The sequence below is a fragment of the Trachypithecus francoisi genome, unplaced genomic scaffold (assembly GCF_009764315.1).
Source record: "Trachypithecus francoisi isolate TF-2019V2 unplaced genomic scaffold, Tfra_2.0 Lachesis_group20, whole genome shotgun sequence".
NCBI lineage: Eukaryota > Metazoa > Chordata > Mammalia > Primates > Cercopithecidae > Trachypithecus > Trachypithecus francoisi.
In genome coordinates, this window is record NW_022681466.1 from 50,361,938 (window position 1) to 50,387,374 (window position 25,437).

The 25,437-nt window shown below is 53.2% G+C and overlaps 1 protein-coding gene across 1 annotated transcript in view; it reads right to left on the reverse strand.

The window, feature by feature from the left end:
• The window catches only part of RAB11FIP4 (RAB11 family interacting protein 4), a 150,052-nt gene extending 126,008 nt beyond the window's left edge, over nt 1-24,044 (reverse strand). Inside the window, exon 1 of the mRNA XM_033184283.1 lies at nt 23,654-24,044. Within this exon, the coding sequence (XP_033040174.1) occupies nt 23,654-23,812 (159 nt within the window). The 5' untranslated portion in view covers nt 23,813-24,044. The remainder of the gene's footprint in view (nt 1-23,653) is intronic.
• Nucleotides 24,045-25,437: the final 1,393 nt, after the last annotated feature.

A 25,437-nucleotide genomic window follows, 5' to 3' on the forward strand; every position in this document is an offset into this window, starting at 1 on the left:
TAATATTGAATGTCTCTTCCAGCTCTGAAGCCTATGTGATCGTAATGCTTTGAGGCAGGTTTGGGGTGGGCGTGGGGTTGGGAGGAGGAAGAGAAGAAAACCAGAGCGGAGAAGTCGATGGGGTCAGAGGACTGGGAGAAAAATGCCTCCGTTCACTGGAGCGTCACTGCGGAACAAGCAAATGGCTTGGGGACCTTGGAAAGGGTGTGGTCCTGGGGAATTACTCAACCTCTCTTGCGAGTCTCTTATTTCCCCTCTTCTATAGTCAAGAAACAATGACAAGAACGGAGGCAGATTCGTCAGTCACCACTATCTTGCCCCTCCCCTCTTCTCTGTCCACGTAGAGCTCCCCCTGGTCGGAGGTGCCCACCTTCTGTCTGACTAGGTGCCTGGGGCCACTCAACCTGGGGCATGAGTTCTGATTGGACCAAGCCAGTCCTGTGGGCTCATTCCCCTTGCCACTGATTGGTTCAGGCAAAGGCATGTTATACATCTCTGGCCAATAAGCCATGAGAAGACATCTGCAGGGGGCTCTGGGAGAGCTGTCTTTGGAGGGGGCGCCCATCCGTAGGAAGCTCTCCCCTCCCTGCTTCCCCTGCTGGAGAATGGACACCATCTTGGGTCGACGCCGGGAAGCTCAATGGAAGGGGATTGGGTCCTAGCTGATGCCTCTGAGCCCCTGAGGAACCAGCCCTGGAGCTGCCCTACCTTGGACTCTTGTGTTATAAGGAAGAATACATTTGCCTCAGCATGTAAGTCATTTTGTGTTGGTTCCTGGTTCTCAAAGCTGGAGGGCCCCTACCCGATGAAGGACCCGGTGTCAGGGACCCGCTCAGATAAAAGGTGGTGATGGGAGGGAAGGTGGAGAGGGCCTGTGCGGCTTTGGAGCGACTCTGGCCAGGGTGGCTAGACATCCAGAGGGCTGGCCAGCACCATGGCCCAGTGACATGGTACCCAGGCTACCGCCTCCTGGGAAGCGCTGTCCCAGCAGCCACAGCTGGAGACATCTTCCTTTATGGGACCACCAACACGTCCATCCGTCTGAGTGTCATCAGGCGGCCCTGATGTCATTCACAGCCTGATGTCATTCACAGCCTGAGCCTGGGCTGACAGAATCCCTCCGGCCACCCACGAGGGCTTTGTTTGGGGTCTGAATAGGAGCGAAAGTGACAGAAGCCTGGGTGGTCTCTGAAGTGGACTGGCCTCTGCATGCATCTGCCTATCTGTCCGTTCCTTCCGCAAATGTTTCCACAGCTCTTTAGCCAGACTGGCCTGTGGGGAGACAGAGAGGCTCCTGGGAAGCTCCCAGGGAAGGAACAGATGTCCTGGAGTTATTTTTGAGTGAAATAAAAATAGCCTGGGGAATAGCATAAAAGTGTGTAGGTGACTGTTAATACTGCCACACGCCCAGAGGCAGGGTAGCGTGGCTCCCAGGCTCTGGAGGTAGACATTGCTGAGCTGGAGTCCCACCTCCATTTCCCAGCTGTGTGACCAGTGGTGGATGACTCAACCTCCCTGAGCACTAATCCCTGAGCAACAGTATTGCCTCATCACATGTTAGGACTGAGAGGGAATGGCGTATCAAGACAGCCTGGCAGCTGACACAGAGCGGGCTTGGGATAAATGAGGCTTTCATAGGCAGAGCATGCCTGGACCCTGGTCAGGAAGCTGTGGACACCCATGAACCTCATGAGCTGGGACAGCCAGTCACTGCACCTCTTCCTCCAGCAATTTTTAACTGGCTGAATTTAAAAAATGAACTGGATCATTTTTGAACTTAGGGAAAAAGTACTCTTTTTACTCTTTTGAAAAACTGCTCACAGCATTGTAGGGGAAGATAAGACAGAATCCATCACAATGTAACCCCTTCGAAGGTGCTACCCCAAATCCTTGCAGTTTTGGGGCCCAGGGGAGACAACCCAGAGGGCTTGGGAGATGTGGAAGGGCCTTGGAGGACGAGGGGGTTTTGCTGGACTGCAGGTGGAAGAAGTGACACAGCAGGTGTGGGGAATGGGAATTCAAGAAGGGGGCTTTGCTGTGAGCAAAGGGAGGAAGGAGGGAGAGGGTAGCCAAGGCCAGGCCCTAGAGGTGCCCGAAGGGTCTGAGGAACCACCAGCTGTTCTGAGTGGCTGGAGGGCAGGTGGAGGCTAAATACGGTGGTGGGGGGAAGAGGGAGGACACTCTCTTCTCGGGGGGACCACGGAAGGACAGCTCCCTCCGTGTGAGGCCCTCTGTTGACATCTCTGGCTCTCAGCGTAGTTTGAAAGGTGCTGCTTGCTATGGGCTTTGGTTGGCTTTAAACCCATTATTTAAGGTTACATGGGAATGTCTGCTCATCAAAGGGGGGTGCTGGCCTGCAGGAGCTGGGCCATTCCAAGCTGTGGTCCCTGGACCCTGCCTCCTCTAATCCGTCTATCCTGCCCTGTCCAAAACAGGCCCAGCTGCCCAGCCCTGACACTTAAACTAGGCTCAAACTGAAAATCTCCCACCAGTCCTCCCTCCGTTCCCCAGAAAATGAGTTAACCAGGACACCTCATGGCCTTTCAGTGAATTGAGGTTTAGCTACAGAAACAAAGCAAAATATAGTGGCTCCAGCCAGAAATTCCACTGTTGTTGCTGTCAGTACAACACAAGATGGCAAGTGAGAAGGGCGACTTGTTCTGGGAATCCCATAATGGAATTTCAAACATACCACGAGACCCTGGCAGACCCCAACCTCTCTGAGCCTCAGTTTTTTCGCCTGTGAATGAGGCAGGTACTGCTCCTCACCTCATACCGTCACCATGGGGATCAGAGGCAATACGGATTTGAGAACTCTTACCATAGGTGAAACATTGCTCAGAGGTTTAATGGCCCCTTGCCGCCTGCCTCCTCCAAGCACCCCTCCCTGCTGCCTAGAAGGGGTCAGGCAGACGCCTATGGTGGCTGCAGGGCCACGGCAGTGGCGGTGGCGGTGAGGTCCTGCCCACTGGTCAATCTCTCCATCACAGAAACCCCACATGGATCCCGGGGGAGGTGCAGCCTGCAGCCCTGGCAGAGGACCAAAACCCACCTGCGCCTAGTGTCAGCCTGCTCCCTGGGACTCACTGGGGCTCAAGTACATTTCCTGGGCCAGGCCTAGCCAGGGGCTGGCGACAAGAGGAGTTCCTAGGCCAATGTGGACAGCAGAGACTAAGGTGGCCCCACCCCTTCCGATCCGTGGTCCCTGTGATGGGACAGGGCAGGATGGGGATTATGGTTCCAGTTTCACTGATGCAGTGAGTGGGACCCAGAGAGGTGAGTCCTTCACCCAAGGTCACCAGGATGGCATTTCTTAGAGAGTGTCAATGTGTTACATGTAGAAAGGTTTCTGAACTCCAGAGGTTTGAGACAGGCTGGGCCAGAGTCAGTGTTTTTCCCCGGAGGCTTTCCTGGACTAAAGTGAAGGGCGAGCAGGCTCCATTTCCACATTGCTTCACCAACTGCTGGACCGGAATATGCTTTCCTCCCTCTCTCTGCTGGACACGGGATGGGACCCCTGCTCTGGGGGTCTAGAGCTTTTCTCCCTTGCACGGGACATTAAACAGGCCATTTCCACGGCAAAACTGGCATCTGGGTGAGAGGAGGGTGGCAGTGTGCACGGTCACCCCTAGAGGATAAACTGCCTAGGTTCACTCGCTCCGCACCCCTGCCTGCGGCTTGTGGGTGCAGCTGCCAGCACTGTTGAACTCACTTGGGGAGGAGAAATTCTGGTGGGATCTCCCTGGGTCCTCCCAGGACCAAGCTGCTCCCCAGGTGGAGAAGCTGGGCGGCTCAGGCCTACCCAGCCTGGCTGCGGCCCTCCCAGAGCTCTGACTGAGGCGAGGACGTGGGGCTGTCTATGTCTCAGGCTTTCTAGCCCTCGCTTCCTCTCTGCTGCAACTGCACTTTCTCCTCGGAAGGACGCCCTGCAGTCTGAGTAGCTGGCCTCGTGGGAGGCACCCCTGGGCAGCTTGGCAAATTCTTTAGGGCCCATACGGCAGGGCCAGGGGCCACAGGGGAGGTCTTGAATCTACTCATTTTGTAGACGCTCTTTGCAGAGGCAAAGTTCTTTTCCAGCAAGCACAGCAGGAGGCAAGAGGCCTCATCCATGATTGAGGCCCTTATTTATAATTTAAACCTCTTTCCCAAAAGAAAGTGGCTCAGAGGCCTGGGGTGGAGGACCGGTGTAACAGAGTCCTGGGTATCAGAAAGGACTCAGGCGTGTGGCACCTGCACACCCTTCTCCTGGTTTATCCTCATGCCAGCCCTTGGAGGGAGGTTACTGGCCTCACTTAATAAACCAGAAAACCAAGGCTCCAGAGAGCCAGGGACTTGGCCGGGATCTCTGGGCTAGGAGACAGGAAAGCAAGGTTTTGTTGTTGTTGTTGTTTTGTTTTCTTGTTTGTTTTTGTTTTGTTTTGTTTTGTTTTGAGACGGAGTCTTGCTCTATCACCTAGGCTGGAGTGCAGTGGCGTGATCTTGGCTCACTGCAACCTCTGCCTCCTGGGTTCACGCCATTTTCCTGCCATTCTCCTGCCTCAGCCTCCCGAGTAGCTGGGACTACAGCCGCCTGCCGCCACGCCTGGCTAATTTTTTTGTATTTTTAGTAGAGACGGGGTTTCACCACGTTAGCCAGGATGGTCTCAATCTCCTGACCTCATAATCCGCCCACCTCAGCCTTCCAAAGTGCTGGGATTACAGGCATAAGCCACCGCGCCCAGCCCGAAAAATGAGGTTTGAGCTTGGCATTCCAATCCAGGGCCTACGCATGGTCCATTAAACCATGTGCCGTCCAGGGCGGAAGGATGGAGGGGGATTCTCATCCTGTTATCTCAACACAGATCTGCAGAGCCTGTTCACCAGGGTGAGACCCTGGAAACTGTATTTTCCAGGGCCTCCCCTGGAGATTCTGATGAGACCGTGAGAGGGGAATCCAGATTGGGCAGCTGGTGGACCTCACCCAGGCAGGGAGTGGCAGGGGCTGGTCTTCAACCAGGGCCCTGGTCTTGGAGCTGGCACATGCCCTCTGAGGCTGGCACAAAAGCGGTTAGGTGGTGGCAGTGGGAATATTTCTAGCAGCAACAGTGGAAACAGAGGGGTTGTGTCATCACCCCTTCCCAGGCAGACTCGGCCCACAGCAGTCACAGCCCCTCCAAGGGCGTGATACCCTTCAGCCCCCTCAGTGCAGCGTTGGGATTACAGGTGCGCACCACCATGCTTGGCTAATTTTTGTATTTTTAGTAGAGACAGGGTTTCACCATATTGGCCAGGCTGATCTTCAACTCCTGGCCTCAAGTGATCTGCCCACCTTAGCCTCCCGAAGTGCTGGGATTACAGACGTGAGCCACCACACCCAGCCCAGCTTGCACTCTTTTCTACTATGCAATACCACTTTTTCAATTTACCCCTGTATCTGCAGCCGGAGGCGCAGGTATGTTTCTCCATCATGGTCATCATCATCATCATCCTGGGACCACGTGGTGGCAGCAGCAAGTGCACAATCTCAGTGACTTATGGACTTGGATGCTTATCCCTATCCCCCCAAGAGCCCGAAATCATCTATAACCAGTGCAGAACTTCCTCTTCTAAATATCCCCAAAGCCACAGAGTGCACCCTAATAACTCCTCTGGGTAAAGGGCTTAGGATGCACAAGGGCTGTGCTAAGTGCTTCACCCACCTGCTTTCATTAGCATTATGAGAACCCTCTCAGGGGAACAGTATTGCATCCCAATTTTGCAGGTGAGGCCCATCCCAGGTCATAGAGCCAGCAAGCTGGAAAGCTGGGAGCTAACCTCTGACCCATTCAGACCCTGAGTCCTTGATCACAAAGCCTTCCTGCCGCCCAAACCATCTAGCAGCCTCAAGAAGCAGAGAGGAACTTGCTTCCAAATCACAAGATTTTTGGGGCAGGGTTCAGAAGGAGCTGGGGCTCCTGGTTCCGGGCTGGTCCCCTTGCACTCCATGTGTTCACTCACTCAGTTGGCTAAGTAACACTGTGCCCCTGTTATGTACACCCTGTAAATCCAGTACTGTGTACCAGTGCAACACCCTGTGTTGGAGGCAGAGGGCTGCAGAAACCCAGCATCTGTCCTCATGCCAGGAGAACCACAGAAATAAATGCTTCTCCCTGCTCCTCCAGTGCAGGGTGGGAACCAAGAGTGCTTGGGCTAAGAGGCTAGGTAGTCCTGCACATCTGTGGTTTCTTTCTACCCAACACTGAGCTGCCCCTCACCTGGTAGGTGCACCCTGATTCTCCTCTGGGAAGCTGCTCCTCCCCCATTCCCTGTAATTTGGGTGGACTGCCCCTGCGGATGGGCACCTGACGAGGCCTGGCCAAGTGGAGACTCACCCATTCCAAACATAATTCTTTACATCAACTGGGAAAATAGCAAGCATCATTGAAACATGTAATAGATGCTGGGAAGACATTTGGTACAATTTACCATCTGGTCTTGAATAAAACTCTAACACAAGGAGAACGGAGGGGAGAGGGGGTGGTCTTTATTAATATGCACAAGAATATTGACCTAAACCCAAGTACTGACAAGGTAGTTCGTGGTAGGAAGCTACTGTCCCTCCACTGTAAAAAATTACAAGGAAAGGATGATAGGGTCCTGCCTCCTCCATCCCTTACCAACCCTTATCCCTACTGGCTCCACCACCATCTGAGACCACACAGGGACCAGGGAACAGCCTCAGCCCAGCTAGCTGTGTGTGGCTGCCCGGATCAACTCTGTGGCCGTCTGTGCGCATGTTTCACCTGGTCCATCATCCCTCCTCTGCTGCCTGGGACTTGGTTTTTCTGCCATGAGGATGGAGTCCCTCGATCCATAGCAGGAGGCCTGACTACCTCTTGCTGGCCCCCTTCCCTCTCTATTAGGCCACCTCTTGTGCCAACACCAGCCTTGACCTCTTCAGGATTCACCGCTTCCTTTGGGACCCCGTCTGTAAGACCACAGCCCCTGCCCCGGCTGTTCTCCTTGACTCACAGCTGGGCCTGTGGCCAATGTTCCAGTGCATGTCTGTTGGGGCGATGTCTCTTGTGCCCACCCCGCTTGGCTCTAGAAATGCTGGCAGCTCCCATCTCAGAAGAAAAAGTAATTGAACTCAAAAGAAGACACAAAACAATGACTTTTGAACTGGATGGGATGGCTTACCTAGGAAATGCAAAGTCATCAACCAGAAAACTACTAGAAATAATAAATGAATTCATACCAGTGGTGAGATCAGAGAAAACATTTACAAAAAATCAATTGTATTCCTATATGCTAGTGACATGCAGCTAGGAAAATAATCAGTGGAAAAAAAGTACTGCATTATCAGCAGTAATAAAGCACATTAAATATTAAACATGTATTTAGTCCATTTGTAAAACATTTATTTTAAATATTAATATTTTGCTCCTATTGGGAGGACTAAATATAAATGTAAAGATGGCAGCTCTCTCTAATCTAATAGACTGAATGCAATACCAATTACAGACCCTGAAAAATGTGTTACATTCTTCAAAATCCATAAATAATGAAGACTATCAGAGGGATTTTTAAAAGGTAATAACGGTTGGCTTGTTTCAATTAAAACTATATTATTCCAAGTCATAATGCTCAAAATGTTATAATGTTGCATTAAAAATAAAACAAAAAACTGTTGAGCATTAAAAAGAATGATGGTAACAAGGTACGACAGGCTGGGGAGGTAAGGAGCCAGGAGTTCATAGTGATACTCAGAAAAGCGGGGTGGAAGGAAAGATTTCCTTCTTTTTTTTTTTTTTTTTTCTTTTTTAAAGAATGAGAGAATTAGAAAAATCACCATTTGGCAACCACCAGTGTAATTTACTCAGGCAAGGGGCAGCAGTGGATGCTAAAACTATTCTGTGAACCAAACGTTTACACTGTCCCAAGGTATGGTCCCACAGATTACCTATTAATTATAAGGGGAGAAGTATCATTATGTTGAATAGATGAGGCAGATACCACCTTAACCAAGTGATTGAACTCAGCATCCCCAAAATAGAACAAATGAACATCATGTGGCCCTCATGAGATGCTCTGAGGACACACCACCACCTGTCCTTGCCAAAAACACTTACTGTGTATCTAACCTCGAGGAAACAGACACATCCAGGTGATGGGACAGTCTATAGGGCAACTCAGAAGCATCAATGTTATGACAACTGGGGAAATCTGAATTATGAGCTGAATATTAGATGACATTGGTGAATTAATGTGAAATCCCTGGGTGATCACTGCGCTGCATTTGGGCAGGAAACTGTCAAATATTTATAGGAGAAAGGTCAAGATGTCTTCCATCTACTGAAAATGGTTCAAGCAAAACAAAACAACAGAAATGGAGATAGATGATAGATGGATAGATGGACAGACAGATAAGAAGTAGAGTGAAAGCCAGCCGCAATGGCTCATGCCTGTAATCCCAGCACTTTGGGAGGCTGAGGTAGGATGATTGCTTGATCCCAGGAGTTCAAGACCAGCTTGAGTAATATAGCGAGACCCTCATTTCTATGAAAAATAAAAATAAATTAGCCGGGCATGGTGGCACACACCTGTTAGTCCCAGCTACTCAAGAGGCTGAGGATCACTTGAGCCCAGGAAGTGGAGGCTGCAGTGAGCCAAGATCACACCACTGTACTCCAGCCTGGGTGACTGAGTAAAGCCTTGTCTCAAAAAAAAAAAAAAAAAAAAAAAAAAAAAAAATAGAGTGAAAGAAAAAACCAAACGTGGCAAAACACTAAACAGCTGCTGAGTTTACTGGGGGTTATAAACAAAATAGCTCATTTATTCTTGTTAGAGATGGAAAATAAGTGTCTAACTACTAAAGAAGTGATAAATATAATCAGAAACAAAGCAGATGTGATACAATTGAAAGAACATATTCATACATAGGAAAACTTTTGAGCAGTAAGATATGATTAACAGAGAGAAAGAGGAAAGCAACAGAGCAAGAAAAAATGGCATGACAAACAGTGCTGAGATATATAGAACTGACTTTAAAATAAAGGGCAAAACAAATATTCCCCTTGATAAATGCTCAAAAAAGATCGATAGGATGGTTTATGCAGAAAGAAATACCAAGAGTAAATAGCAACATGGAGAAAATGCAAAGTCTCACGAGCAATTAAAAATGCAAGTGTACTGTAATCCCAGCACTTTGGGAGGCCGAGACGGGTGGATCACGAGGTCAGGAGTTCGAGACCATCTGGCTAATACGGTGAAACCCCGTCTCTACTAAAAATACAAAAACTAGCCGGGCGAGGTGGCGGGCGCCTGTAGGCCCAGCTACTCGGGAGGCTGAGGCAGGAGAATGGCGTAAACCCAGGAGGCGGAGCTTGCAGTGAGCTGCGATCCAGCCCCACTGCACTCCAGCCCGGGTGACAGAGTGAGACTCCGTCTCAAAAAAAAAAAAAAAAAAAAAAAAGCAAGTGTAAAGAAGCCATGAAATAGCATCATGCACCTATCAAACTGGCAGAAACAAATATATGAAAATAGTAGTGCTGATGGGGCTGTGCAGAAACAGCGTCCTCGTGCCTGCAGCAAGGCTTACTTTGAGGCAGGGGAGAGAGAAGGAGAAGACGCGACCATTTTTAGAAAAGGTGACCAGAAGCCCAAAGCCAGTGCCTCTGGCCAGACAAGTGAACAGACAGGCCCTAGATTCCACCCACCCACCCAGTGTCTAGGACGTGCCCCCGGGGGGTCAGGGGTTGTAAGATGCCCACACCAGAGGCCACTCCTCTGGCTGGCAGCTGAGCACCTGGGCTGGGAGCAGAGCCCAAGGGACAGTGAGTGGTACTGAGGGAGGTGCAGCTCAGCTCAGGGTACCCAGGACTCCTCCTCCAGGCTTTCAGCAGTGAGCCTGGCTTCAGACATCCCCCCTTCTGCCCTCTAGAGGGCATCACCTGGGGAGCAAAGTGCCCCCTGGGCTCCACCCTGCTTGCACCAGAGCAGAGGCTGAGCCCAGGGGTTGACCAGCTGGCCCAGGTGCCCTGCCAGGTGGGCTGGGCTCAGTGAGCTGGGCTGGGCAGAGCAGAGCCCAGAGCAGACACTAATAGTGACTGGTGTGAGGGCCAGTCGGTGCTGGGATGAAGCAGGGGTGGGAGAGGGAGGAGACACCAGCATCTCTTGAGCAGACTCAGGCACAGTAAATACCACGAGGTGAAAAAGGACACGATAGCTCACACTCAGCAGTCACAGCCACATGTGGGTTTTAAGGTACAGAAATTCAATTTAGTGTGAGTTAGCTTTCTTTTTCTACTATAAAAGTAAAACTAAGTATAAAGAAAACTAAGAAAAACTAGGTATAAAGTAGTTTAAACTTCTAAATCAAGAACAATATTTGATAATTTTTTTGTTTTTAAAATAAAGAGCAGGCTGGGTGCGGTGGCTCACGCCTGTAATCCCAGTACTTTGGGAGGCCAAGGAGGGTGGATCACCTGAGGTCAGGAGTTTGAGACCAGCCTTGCCAATGCGGTGAAACACCGTCTCTACTAAAAATACAAAAAATTAGCCAGGCGTGGTGGCGCAAACACCTGTAGTCTCAGCTACTTGGGAGGCAGAGGCAGGAGAATCGCTTGAACCAGGGAGGTAGAGGCTGCAGTGAGCCGAGATCACACCACTGCACTCCAGCCTGGGCGACAGAGCGAGACTCCGTCTCAAAAAAAAAAAAAAAAAGAGCAGCTGCCCTTGGAACGATTCCTGAGAGCAAGGGCAGGCGCTGGAGCCGTGTGAGCTTGGCAGGCATATGAGCGCCACCTGCACTGGACCCAGGGCTCCAGCACCCAGTCACCAAGGTGGGAATCATGGAGGACCCATGTGAATGCCTCCAGACCACCTGGGAGCCTCCCTCTGACCCTCCCCTTCTCTCCATCCTCAGGGTCCCCTCTCCTTGCCCCTGAACTGGGACAGAAACCTCCCACCTCAGCCCCTTCTCCCCTACCCACGCTACTTCTAGGTGGGTTTGTCTAAAGGCATTAGAGCAGTGTGGCCCTCTGCTTAAACCTCTTCAACATTTTATCCTGACACCTTTGGGATAAAATCAAGCCCTGCCACCTCCTGCCTCCAGCCTGCCTGGTCAGCCCCTCCACCCCTGCAGGTGGGCCTCTGCACAGGTAGGTCTCACCTTTGGCATACCTGTCCTTCCCTCCACCCTGGCAGACCCTGTTCCAAACTCAGCCCCACCATCCATTTCTGGAGTCCCACTCCAGAAAGGCTTTCTCATCTTCCAGACTCTCCTGTCTTCATGCTTCAGCCACACCTGCACAAGCCGGTGCCCTTCCCGCAGGTCTGACCAAGGTTTCCATGTCAGTCCCCCTCCCCTACTGCAAGGAAGGAATCCCTTCTTACTCATCTGTATACCCTCTGGCCCCAAACATGACACAGAATCAGACCTCAAAAATATCTGTAAAACAGTGGATCAGAGAGCTGACTCAGAAAACCTAGAGTTGGTGGTAATGGTCATTTTAACAAATATATGTGGCACTTACTATGTCACGTGTCACTATGTTTTGAGGGTTTCACATGCATTGCTAATATTATCCCCATTATACAGATGAGGAGACTGAGGCATAAAGAGGTTAGGTAACTTCTCAGAGTCACGCAGCAAGTAAGTTGCAGAGCTGGGTCTCAAACCAGATGTGCCTAACACTAGGGCCCAGCTCCCAGCCACTTCCCTAGGGCAGGGAGAGAACCTGAGAGATGGCCTGGCCTGATCTGAGGTGCTGTAGAAAAGTGGAAGTAGGGAAGGGGTAGGAGAGCAGGATGGGGCCGAGGCCAGCTGGGGCTGCAGGGCCTCTGACTGGGGAGGATCTGCAGTGCAGGCTGAGGAGGATGCAGGAACAGGAGCCTGTGGTCCAGGGATGGTGGTGTGGCCAATTGGAGACACAGAAGACTCAGCCCCACACAGCCTGGACCTGCAGAGAATTACCTATGAGTGCCTGGCAGGAAATCGGAGCAGTCAGAGAAACAAACGCACACCTCCTGGGGTCATGGAATCACCACTTGAACAGGAAGTGGTGCAGATGCATAATTCCGGGCACAGTTCGCTGGCAGCCTCCCTCCCTGCCCAGTGCTGGGATGCAGTGCCCATAAGAGGGCCCCTGGCCACCCATCCTGCAGATCCCAGACCTACTTCTGATCTGTGCATTTCCCAACCAAGACCACCCCAGGCTCAAATTCCCCAGCCAGAGGAAGCCTCAAATTTTAGATTTCTCCAATGTTAGATTTCTGGAACTCAGATCAGGTCACTCTCTCCCTCCTCTGACCTTCTAAGAACATAGGACCCCCACTGTAGGAAGCTAAAAGGCAGCTTTAGAACTTGACAGACCTGGGTTCAAATCCCAGCTCCTCCAGTTACTCAAGACCCTGGACAAGTCACTTCATCTCTTGGAGCCTCCTGGTTGCCGTGAGGATGAAAGGGATTAAGAAATACAAAGGCAGGGCCGGGCGTGGTGGCTCATGCCTGTAATCCCAACACTTTGGGAGGCCGAGATGGGTGGATCACGAGGTCAGGAGATCGAGACCATCCTGGCCAACATGGTGAAACCCCATCTCTACTAAAAATTCAAAAAAAATTAGCCGGGCATGGTGGGGGGCCCCTCTAGTCCCAAGTACTCAGGAGGCTGAGGCAGGAGAATGGCATGAAACTGGGATGCAGAGCTTGCAGTGAGTCGAGATTTCACCACTGCACACCAGCCTGCGCAACAGAGCGAGACTCTGTTTCAAATAAATAAAAATAAAATAAAATAATCTGAGCCTTCACTTTTTTCAGCAAGACCCCAGCTCTTGCCAGACCCAATGGCCTGTGTAGGAAGTGAGAAGTCATAAAAGGAGTCGATTCCGTAGAGGGCAGGAATTACTGCCTGCATCACTCAGTAGCCAAGAGACAGGGACATACTTCTCTTGGATGAGGTGCTGCTGCTCATCCAAAACTCATCTAAGCTACTTAGACTCTCCCAGCTCCTGAGCCCTCCCGAAAGTCACCATCTGGTCCCTGTTCCAGCCTGAGTTCTCAGTCTCCCTGCCCTTCCTGTCCCTTTACTACATGGAGACACTTGTCACTCCCTGAAAATACCAGTCCCCATCCCTGGGTCTGTGCTTAGGACTTGTGCATGACTGATACTCAGGAAGTGGTAGATGGTGGGTGGATGGATGGATGGATGGATGGATGGATGGATAGATGGATGGATGGATGGATGGACAGATGGGGAGGCTAGGGAAGTGGGAGGAAGGGTGGATGAACAGATGGGTGGGCTAAGGGGTGAGTGGCTAATGAATGGATGGGTGGATGGATGGATGGATGGGCGGTTGGCTGGATGGATGGATCAGGAGGTACATGGTTGGGTATATATGGCTGGACGGAAGGGATGATGGATGGGTAGATGGATGGGTAAGTGGATGCTTAGGTGAACGGGCAGGCAGATGGCTGGATGAATGGGTGGAGGAAGTGTGAGCAGATGAAACTCTAGGAGATAGACTTCAGCTCGTTATATGAACAAGAACTCAGCCAGAGCTCTGCCAGGTGAGAATGGGCTTGCCTTGGGAGGCAGCGTGTCCCTATCTCTTGGCTACTGAGTGATGCAGGCGCTGAATGGGAGTCTCACTGAATGACCTCTACTCCCCTTCTGGTTTTTGTTTTGGTTCAAATCAATCCTCTGTCTATCCTGTCGAGGTGCTGGCCTTAGCCTGGGATTTTCCTGGGGACAGTGCCCATTGTAGGTTCATGTGTCATCAGCAAACACTTTGGAGGAAGCTGGCAATCTTCTCTGGGTTTTGTGCCTATAAGCCCTGAGCCACAGCAAATGAAGTGTGTGTTGGACTCAAGGCCTTGGTCTCCAGGGAAGCCAGAGGTCCTCACAGCTGGAATCTGGGCTACGGCTGTATGCTCCCTGTCTTGGGTCACGGGTCGTTATAGAAACCTATAAGGATTCGGGGCTGCTCTGCTCATCCTGCCCCCAAGGACACAGAAGCTATGGACAATGGGTCCTCAGCAGTGACCTCAGGGGTGACAGGTTGCAGGGAACTGGTGGCCCTAAGCTGTGGCCCATGGGGGAGTCTCCAAGAATCTGAAGATGCTGGGGCAAGCCTTTTTTTTTTTTTTTGAGATGGAGCCTGGCTCTGTCGCCCAGGCTGGAGTGCAGTGGCGCGATCTCGGCTCACTACAAGCTCCGCTTCCCGGGTTCACGCCATTCTCCCGCCTCAGCCTCCCCAGTAGCTGGGACTACAGTCGCCCACCATCATGCCCAGCTAATTTTGTTTTTGTATTTTTAGTAGAGACGGGGTTTCACCGTGTTAGCCGGGATGGTCTCGGTCTCCTGACCTTGTGATCTGCCAGCCTCGGCCTCCCAGAGTGCTGGGATTACAGGCATGAGCCACCGCGCCTGTCCAAGTCTGGCTTTTAAAGGGGGCCAGGCCACACCTGGGTCAGCTTCTGTAAACTCCTTTGTTGTGGGCAGTGAGATGAGACCCAAGGGCCAGGATAGAAGGAAGGGGAGAAAGAGCCCAAGATGTGCCAGGTGGGGCTGGGCTGAAGTGTGGTCCCCAGACCTGTCCATCGCCGCTGGCTCCACAGCTGCACGCAGGTCTCACAGGCCAACGTGGAGCTCCCGAGTCCTCACCCAGCCCTCTTCCTCTCTGCCTTCCCACCCAGCAACGGCAGCCTGTCTCCAAAGTCTCCTCTTGTTCACTCTCACTGCCAATCGGCTCCATTTTCAAGATCCAGCCACTGCTCCACAGCTTCTCCCCTGCTCCCAGCCCCCAGCACCCATCACCTGGGTGAAGCAGCAGCCTTGGCACTGGTCTCCCTGCCTCTCCCAGCCCCTTCTGCCTCTCCGAGGAGCCACATGGCAGCCAGGGTGGTCCCCAGTAAACCTAAGTCTGATCCTATTTCTCTTCTGCTCAGAACCATTTGGGGGCTTCCATCTCATTCCAAGAAAGCCAAAGCCCCTGCAGGGAAGACTGCAGGAACTGGCCCGCCCTTGTCATCGGGCTCACTGTGCCTCTAAGCCCCAGGGCAGGCTCCTGTCCTGAGACATATGCAAAGTGCAGCCCCCACTTCATTCTGGGCTCCACCTCAATATCCATCTATGACATTGTTCTAAGTACATTGGCTTTTGTTTCGGCACTAATGTTTTCTTCTGCCACTTACCCGCACCTGACAGTTGTTTCTATTCCTTTGTCTGTCTCTTTCCTGTGCCCCCCAATCAGAATGCGAGCCTAGGTCCCTGTTGTTTCCTGTTTCCCAGTGCCCAGGGCAGGGTTGGCACACAGTAGGTACCCACGATGTTAATGCAATAAAATGGCTTTTTTTTTTTTGAGACAAAGTCTCACTCTGTCACCTAGGCTGGAGTGCAGTGGCGCCATCGGCTCACTGCAACCTCCTCCTCCTCCTGGGTTTAAGTGATTCTCCTGCCTCAGCCTCCTGAGTAGCTGAGATTACAGGTGTGCGCCATCACCCCCGGCTAATTTTTGTATTTTTAATAGAGATGGAGTTTCACCATTTTGGCCAGGCTGGTCTCAAACTCCTGACCTCAGGTGATCTGCCTGCCTCGGCCTCCCAAAGTGCTGGGATTACAGGCTTGAGCCACTGTGCTGGGCCTAGGAATAAAATTTATTTATTTGTATTTATTTATTTTTATTTTTTGAGATGGAGTCTTGCTCTGTCACCCAGGCTGGGGTGCAGTGGTGCAATCTCAGCTCACTGCAACCTCCGCCTCCCAGGTTTAAGCAATTCTCCTGTCTCAGCCTCCCAAGTAGCTGGGACTACAGGCGCACGCCACCACGCTCAGCTCATTTTTGTATGTTTAGTAGAGATGGGGTTTCACTATGTTTGTCAGGCTGGTCTCGAACTCCTGATCTCAAGTGATTCACCCGCCTTAGCCTCCCAAAGTGCTGGGATTGCAGGGTTGAGCCACCACACCTGGCCTAGGAATAAAAATTTTTGGCTGGGTGTGGTGGCTCACACCTGTAATCCCAGAACTCTGGGAGGCCAAGGCGGGCAGATCACGAGGTCAGGAGATCAAGAACATCCTGGCTAACACGGTGAAACCCCATCTCTACTAAAAAAGCCAGGCGTAGTGGTGGGCACCTGTAGTCACAGCTACTTGGGAGGCTGAGGCAGGAGAATGGTGTGAACCCAGGAGGCAGAGCTTGCAGTGAGCCAAGATCGTGCCACTGCACTCTAGCCTGGGCGACAGAGCAAGACTCTGTCTCAAAAAAAAAAATTTTTTTTTTACATCTGGACCCATGTTAAGCGTAAATGTAAGGGATACTTCCATAAAATCAACTCTAAAAAAATTTCAGCACATTTACCCAATAACTTGGGGCTGGGAGGACAGCAGTGACTTGGGCAAGCCATATGCCATTTCCAGGCCAGCGGGCATTTCCCCTCCATCCTGCCCAGGTTGGCGTGACTCAGCTCTAAGAGTCAATCTCAGCCAGCTGCTGGGTTCCCCTTCTGCACTGTTCCTGGTGGCACTGCTCAGGGCTGGGGTGGGGACGACTGTTGGGTGGGCCAAAGGGGTGCTGCAACAGGAAGGGAAGGAGCCCTCCACCCTCCACTCCAGGACTGAGGCAGAACCCCCTCCACCACGTGGACCTATTCCTGCTGGCAGCAGGTTGCCCAGGCCGGGGCACCGTTGTCCAGGAGCCTGCTGCCCACCCTAGCAACACACTGTCCTCCAAGGCAGTGCTGCCCCGCACCGACTTTCTAAGGCGGTGGAGGCCCTGCTAAAGGAAAAAGGGGTGGCTTTGTAGCCCTCGCCCCCATTCCCAGGTTCCTGGGCTCCCTACTTCCCGCCCACCAGACCAGGCAGCACACAGGAATCTTCTGGCCCAGCCTCTCCTCCCTCCACCCAGTCCTTTCTTCTTTTCCTCTTTGGTTTTCTTCCTGGTGCTGGGGAAGGCTCCTAGGCCTCAGAGCCAGGGCCAGGTCTGAAAGCCATTCTGCCTGTCCAGCCTCGTGTCCTACCTGTACAGGGGGAACATCCCACTTCATGGGCTGTATGCCCCTAAGGGAAGCTTGTGGATGGTTCAAGGTTCTCTACCCACCGAAACCCCTCAGAGGGTACGTCTTGCTGATGGGAAGGGCTGATTCTTCCCCCTACTCAGGTCTACACGTCCCCCATTCAAGTCTCACCAATGGAGGCAGGGATCGCAGCCCCCAACCAGAGCACGGCCCCTCAACACTGGCGCTTCCTTCTCTAGAACTCCAGTGTCTTGGGAATGATGCTGGAACTCAGCAAAGTTTTGCCAAATGGATTCAGGCTTCGTCAAGAGTGTCTCACAGGCCTGTAATCCCAGCACCTTGGGAGGCTCAAGCGGGTGGATGACCTGAGATCAGGAGTTAAAAGACCAGCCTGGCCAACATGGCAAAACCCCGTCTCTACTAAAAATACAAAAAACTAGCCGGGTGTGGTGGCACATGGCTGTGTAATCCCAGCTACTCAGGAGGCTGAGGTGAGAGAATCACTTGAACCCCAGAGGCGGAGGTTGCAACGAGCCAAGATGGCGCCACTGCACTCCAGTCTGGGCGACAGAGTGAGACTCCACCTCAAAAAAAAAAAAAAAAAAAAAACGAAACAAAAAACAGAAAAAGAAGAGTGTCTGACAAAAAATTAGCTGAGCATGGTGGCATATACTTGCAGTGCCAGCTACTTGGGAGGCTGGGGTGGGAGGACGGTTTGAGCCCAAGAGCTCGAGGCTACAGTGAGTCGTGATGCAGCCCTGAACTCCAGCCAGAGCTACGAAGCCAGAGTCTGTTTCAATTTAAAAAAAAAGAAAAAAAAAAAAAGGCAGGGGCGTGTCTGACAAGAAGGATGAGTCCCAGCAGACTTTCTGCATCTGGCCTCCTCCCAGCACAGCCAAACTGGTGGGCATGAGAGGCCAGACAGTGCCCCAGCTAGGACTCGTCCTCCCACCCCAATGCAGAGTGTGGTGCCACGTGCCCATCCCCAGGCCCCAAGGGACCCCAGCCTTGGCCCCACTTCCATGATGACCTCCAACCTCAGGAGCACAGTTCCCCAGAAGCATAGGAAAGAGAACGTCTCTCTGGGCCCAGTCCTGTCCTGCTCCCACCTCAGGTCCCAGGCACTCCCACCTTTCCTGCCAGGCTCAGGGCCCCTGGGCCTTCCTTCTGATGTGCCAGCCTTGTTACTCTGCATGGTGGCCTCATTAGGGTGGGGTACATAGAGGCTGCCTGGTCTCAAAAGAGCACCTTTAACTATCACCTTTTGGGAGTGGCTTGTTGGGGCTTTGCCGGCCTTCCAGGCCCCTGTCAATTCTGCACCCCTTGCCACTGCCCAAGTTAGGCTGCTTTTCCTCTCTTACCATGTGCCACAGTCCTAAGGAGGCCTTCTGCCTCCAATCCTGCTCCCCATCCCCTGTTCTCCCACACACATCCACTCTTGGCTGCCTAGGTCTCCTCACTGCCTACAGGGAACCACTGATCTGGCCCTACCTTCCCCTTCACCCCCTCCTCCAGCCACAGCTAAGGGGATACAGTTGTTTCTTCCCCATTATCCAATCCCCACTCATGAGCAGAGGAGCTTTAGTTCCAGGTGCTCCTGTTCCTGGAAGCCCCATGTATCTCAGAAGACATCAACCCCAGCCCCAGGGCTGGCTCCTGGCTGGTCTCAGCCCATCCTAGCACCCCAACCCTTTTGCCATTTCAAAGACCCAGGCTTAAGCCAAGTGACACTAGCAATTCCCCGATAGCGGGCATTAGCTCAGAGGGGACCTGAGGACTCAGGGAGCCCAATGGGGACCATTATTTCATCTCCAAGCAGGCAGGACAGGCCCGCTGACCAGAGGAGATGGTGCTGTGTTAATGCATGGCAGAGGCCTACCTGGTGATCCTTATTTCCATTTTTCTAGCAAGAAGGACGGTCTTCAAACTGGAAAGGGAAGAGGACCATGTCACAAGGAAGTGTGGTCCAGGACATCTCTGGCTGCTTTCAATGTCTGCCATTCTGATTGCCGAGGGGACGCAAGAGGGGCAGGAATACCACAGCTGGTTAAGGAGGGTAAGTTGAGCACACAGAGGCCAGTGCCAGATCTTGACCTCAATTTCTAGCAAATCCCCAGCCTAGAACAGCCTCTCCAAAATGCTTGCAAGTGTTAAGAAAATAATAATAATGACAAGGAGAGCGCCAGCAATTCTGATATTATGCCTACTCTGTGCAGATACTTGGCTAAGCCCTTTGTATGTATTAACTCACTCAAACTCCAAAATAACCCTATGGAATGGGGTCTCTGATCAGTTCCATTTGATGGATGAGTAAATAGAGGCCTAAAGAGGTTAGGGAGACTACGCAATACATCAGGAAGGCAACGCGGGGTCAGGGTGTTGAGCCATCATGTTACATATTTATCAGAGTCCTGCTCCCCTGGCACTGTAGACTTTCAGGGTCAGGGCAGTGGTATGCCCCCATCCCTCAAAAATCTTCCTTCTTCCCTCCCTTCCTCCCTCCCTCCTTCTTTCTTTTCTTTCTTTCTTTCTTTCTTTCTTTTTTTTTTTGTGGAACGGTCTCACTCTGTCACCCAGGCTGGAATGCAGTGATGTAATCTCAGCTCACTGCAATCTCTGCCTCCTGGGTTCAAGCGATTCTCCTGCGTCAGCCTCCCGACTAGCTGGGATTATAGGTGCATGCCACTACACCAGGCTAATTTTTGTATTTTTTGTAGAGATGGGGGTCTCACCATGTTGCCCAGACTGGTCTCGAACTCCTGAGCTCCAGCAATCCTCCCACCTCAGCCTCCCAAAGTTTTAGGATTACAGGTATGAGCCACCACACCTGGGCCATTGTCTCCTCTTTTCTGCTGTGATACCTAGGTCAACAAAGTAGGGAACTATCAGGGACTAACCTAATCCATAAATAACATTATTAAGTAACATTCATACTTGATACAGACTTCCTTAGTTTTTTACCTAATGTCCTCTTCTTGGTTCTAGGGTCCCATTCAGGACACCACACTGCATTTGGTCATCTGCCTCCTTAGTCTCCATTTGGCCGTGACAGTGTCTCAGAATTTCCTTGTTTTGGATGACCTTGACAAATTTGACAGGTGCTAATCAGGTATTTTGTAGAATGCCTCTCGGTTGGGATTTGTCTGGTGTTTTTCTCAGGGCTAGACTGGGATTACTGGTTTGGGAGGAAGACCACAGAGGAAAAGGTCTGTTCTCACCACATCACACCAAGGGTATATGCCATCATCATAACCCGTCACTATCGATGTTGGCCTTGATCACCTTCTGAGACAGTGTTTGCTGGGTTTCTCCACTATACAGTTGCTCTTCCCCTCCCCTTTCCAAACTCTACCCTTTATAAGGAAGCCACTACACACATCTCATGCTTACAGGGTGTGAAATTATGCTTTACTTCCTCAGTGGGGCAATTATTAGCATATGTTATTTGGATTTCTTCTCTACAAGAGATTTTCCTATTTATTTATTATTCATTTGTTCAATAATTTATACTATATATACTTCATTATGGCCTCATGGATATTTATTTCATACTTTACGATCTAGTATATTTTGGTTTCTGTAAAGCATTTGATCCTGGTATCCCTGGTATTCTGGGGGTAGTGGTAAACTGTGGACAATCAGCTGTAAGTTCACTGAACTCCATATCTATTGAATGAGCATTATCCACCCCAGAGCACCAAGTGGCTGGGAAATCAATGCCACTGCCTGATTTTAAAGCACATGAAATAGAGTACACTGCATTTTGTAAGGGAGGCCCCCTCCACCGCTGGAAAACAACGCTCCGATTTTGTAATGCATCAGGGGATATGATGGGTAGTGGGTAGAGAGGCAAACTATATTTCCACGGGTCTCGGTCAATACAGTGTGAACAGAGAACCACCCCTACAAGTGCCTCGGGGCCCTGTCCATGGTCCTGCCCCGCATGTTTAACCAGCCTTGTGGATTCAGACACACCAAGCACTGCTTCTCCAGCCTGCAGGCAGCAGCACAGCTGAGACTGACAGAGGTAGGATGCTAGATTCTCTTTCTTGACACATACAATGCGAGGAAATGAACAAGACGAAATTAAATGGGAATAAGGGCCAAGAAACAGGCTTATATTCCAGAAATTATTGACACAGATAACAGGCGTGAATGCTTCCACGAGCCAGGATTGTTAAAAGAAAAAAGAAAAAAAAAAAAAAAAAAGAAAAGAAAAAGGAATTGTGTTACAGTAAGAGAGACTAAAAGGTGACAACAACCACATACACTGCACAGTCCTGGAGAGGAAACAGCAAAAATGGACATTTTGCGGTCAAATAGGGAAATCTGAAAAAGGTCTGCATATTAAACGAGATGAAAATTTATTGAAGCAGAAAAGTGATGATCATTTACTGGCAAAAAAATCAGGTTACAAAACAGTATGCACAGTATGATCTCATTTTCTGGAGAAAATTGACATATAAGCATGGAAACAGCTCTGGAAAGGTCTGACAGAAGTGTCATTGAGGCGCTGCGGGAGAGATAGGACACAATACGTTTTATTTTGCTTGTCCCTATTTCCAGTTTTCTGCAGTGCATATCCACCGCTTCTGTAGTAATCTCAGAGTATGTTTTTAAAAGAAAGAAATCACTGACCCTCCCCCAAGGGTGGAGAATCCCTGGCTTGGCAGAGATTTCTAAAACAGATCCCTGGAGGTTTTGGTGGCCAGAAACTTAATATGAGTGGACAGTGCAGAGGCAGCCCCACCCTGAGCTGCGTGCATGTGTGAGGTCTTGGGGCTAGTGGAGTCCTGGGTGGGCGGGGGGGCGGTCTGCTGGTCCAGCCCTTTCATGTTATTGCTAGGAAAACCGAATCACAGAATGAGGCGATGGCAGCTCCAGGGCCAGAAGCCAGATGTCTGGCTACTGGGTCATATGGAAATGGCCTAGGGCTTCAGGAACTGGGGTATTTGTCCTGGAGAAGGGAAAATGGGAGTAAGGTGCTAGGAAGGAGAGAAGGGGCATGAGTGCTATTTTCAAATATTTAAAGGCCCCGGCAAAGAAGAGAGACCCACGTGAGTCCCTGTGCAGAACGGTGATGACTAAGTGACGAGCAGGTCTGTCTCTAGAGTGTATGAGGGAGAAGGTTCTAATGGCAGGAACTATCCAGCTGGGGGAGAAGTGGGTGAGGCTTGCTGGGCACATGGCCGAGGTTGGTGGCCCCTGCCAGAGGTTGCTGGGAGACCCTTCCCACCACTGAGGCTCTGTGGTTCGGGGACTCCAGGTTTCAGCCAGAGCTGGTGGCTTCTTTACCCGACCTGCAGCCTGTGTTCTGAGAGGAAGGAGCGGGACTATACCTACACCAGGAGTCGGCTCAGCCTGCCCCAGATGGGAGCCACTGGGAAAAGGGAAGGGTGTGGCTGGCCTTTGGGGAAGAAAGGTCATGGTGGCAGCAGGCAGTGCCCCTCAGCAGAGCCCCACAGAGGGCAGCCTGGGCTCTCACAGGCACTGCAGTGGTGTTTCCTGGGGTGGGTACCTGAGTTCTCAAGCCCTGAAGCTGCCTCGCTCTCTTCTGCCCACCGCTCTCTGCAACTCACAGGTCCCGGCCCATGCCCAGGTGCCGGTGGGGAGAGAATTCTCCATTGCCTCTCACTGCCTGGTGACACGGAGGCACGGGTCCAACCTGGCCATCATCCCGCTTCCCCCATGTTCTGAAATGCCTGGTCTGACCTGTCCTGGGAACACAATGCCAGCCAGTGCCCATTTGAGGCCCATGGCCCCAGGACCCCATGCAGGGCCTGAGGCCTTAGATGGTCTTGGAAACCCACTTCTCAGGGCTTTTGTCTCCAGGGGAAATCCCTGACCATTTCAGCCAGGTGGGTGTTCTGTCCTCCCCTTAAGACACAGTCCCCAGTCCCCATGCCGGTGCCACCAGAGGACTCTGGTGTGGTGATATGACTCCGTCCACCCTACTGGCTGCACTGACCCTCCGCTTCCAGCCCTGTTAACAATCTATGTAAGTCCTGCTTTTCCCAAATAGATGCCACATGAAAGCCCTCTGCTCAGCCACCACTCCCCGAGCCTGGCTCTGCCTGGCCTGCTGCAGCCAACACAGCCGGCTGCCAGCCTGGCTGCCCAGCAGAGCCTGAATGACAGAGGTCACCCGGCACTGGGCCGGGAATACACGGTGGCCCCAGCAGACACCTCCTTCTATGTCTGGGCAGGGTGGGTGCAGCCAAGGAGCCAAGGCTGCAGAGCACCCCTACCTGTCCCTTTCACCCCCTGGCCCGGCCCAGCAGGGCGTACACAGACCCTTGCATCTTGGTCTCCGCAGCTGAGGGTGGGGTGGGGAGCCTGGGACCGGATTCTGGTTGCTCTCTCCCCAAGACAAGGGTGGATGTGCAGACCGCTCAGAAGGACCTGCACGGCCGAGGAGGGAAGGTGGGCACAGAAGCCACCCTGGGCGTGACGCGTGATGCTCGGGGCACAGGCGCCGGGGAGGGGGGGAAAGCGAGGGCCCGGCTGTGCCCGGGATACCCGGGGGACCGAGGTCCTGGGCTCCGGCGGAGGGAGGGGATTGGGAAGGAGGCCACTGCCTCGGGCCACGCGGGTGACCCGGCGGGAGAGCTGGGGGAGGGGCGGCGGGGTTGGGGGCTGGGCTGGGGTCCCTGAGCCGGGACTGGGGTCGGGCCAGCTTACCTCCTCGCCTTGGCCGAAGCGCAGTCCGAGCGCCGCGACGCGTTCCACGCGCAGGAAGCCGTCGGGGTCGCGGCCGCACACCTCGAACACCTCGCGCAGGCGGCGCACGGAGCGCAGCAGAGCCGCGGGGGCGCCCGCCCAGCCCGCGCCGCCCGCCATCCGGGCCGGCCCGCAGCTCAGCCCGGACCCCTCGCCCGCCGCACCCGCCGCCCTCCCGCCGCCGCCATCGCCGCGCGCCCTCCGGAGCCGCCCGCCTGGGTCTGCGCCGCGCAGCCTCCGCCCGGTGGCGGCCGCGGCCGATCAGTGTCAGCAGCGGCGCCGCAGCCCCCGCCGCTCCAGAGGGGAAGGGAGGGGAGGGGAGGGAAGGGGAGGGGGAGAGGGGAGGATAAGGGGGAGGGGCAATGGGGGAGGGGAGGGGCAATAGGGGGAGGGGCGGGGCGGGGGCCGCGGTGAGAGCGGGAGGGAGAGAGGGAGGTGGCAGCGGCGGCGGGGACGCTGCAGACAAAAGGAGCCCGCGTCCTCCCGAGTGGGGCCGTCCACGCGGGGCCGGCAGGCGCAGCGCGCTGCCAACGGTCGCCTCCTCCGCGGCCTCAGTTTCCCTCCGCGTCCCGGAGCCCGCCCCTTCCCCTGGACACCCGGAGCCACCCGAAGGCCCCGCCCTGAAGGAGGATTCCGCGGGGTCGTGCCCCTCTCCGCTGCCCGTGGCCGCTGCCGCGCCTCGCGTCTCCCGAGCGGTCAGGATGTCCTGGGTGCCTCCTGCGTTGGCGCGTTCCGTGACTACATTCATGTCGGAGGAAGCTGAGGCCCCGAGAGGTCGGACTCACTCTAGGCCACACAGCTCGCGAGAGGCAGGGCCAGGATTCGCTCCCAGCTCTGGAGGGCTCTGGACTCCGCTCTTCACCTCGGCGCTGCGGTCTCCCGGCGCTCTACTCCAAGACAGCAGTTGTGGGGCCATCGGGCGGGGGGAGAGCACAGAGAGGAGGAGCAGGGAACTGAACCCCAGCCTGGACCCGAGACCCTGCGACGGGGAGGTGAGGAGAAAACCAGGATGAGGCCCAAGGGAGGAAAAGCGAGGCCCTTCCAGAGGCCTGCCTGTTGCAGCACCCAGGGCTGCCCCACGCCTGGAGGAGGCTTCCTCCCTTTCCCCGGGTTCCCACCATCACACCTCCCTGGCAGCCCGCATGCCCCAAGCTCAGAGAGTCCAGGACAGAATCTCTGTCCTGGTGGCTGCAGGCTCCAGGTCAGGACCTTGGCCTCCTCCCATTAGTGCTCAGCGGAGCCTCCACCCCAGCTTGTACTAACTTCCCAGCCCCGCTTCGGGGCCCTGCAGGATCCGGCCGGGCTCTCCTCTGCTCTCCACCTCCTTGCTGGGCACATCAGGTCTTTGTGGCAACGATTGGCCCCAACCCAAAAACAGGCCTTGGTTGAGGCTACTTCCACCTATGCTGTCCTGCTCAGCACAGCGGTTTCCTCCTCCGGGAAGGCTTCCCTGATGGCATTCCGTCTTGTCTTCTATTCTGAGTTCTAGGCCCTTCTTCCAGATGCCCAGTTTGTTCTTCATTCTCTAGTGGGGTGCCCATTTCCCCTACCATGCTGGGAAGCCTTCCAGGGCAAGACATGTCTTAATTACCTTCAAGTCCCTGATCTCCAGCCAAGAGTGGGCCCAGAGGAAGCCCCACCCAGAGGGGATGGGCCCGCCCATTGTGTGAGGAGCCAGGAGCAATGTAGTGGGAGTCCGGGGTGAACTGCATGGCCTCCCCTAGCTGGGCCTCGGTTTGTACCTC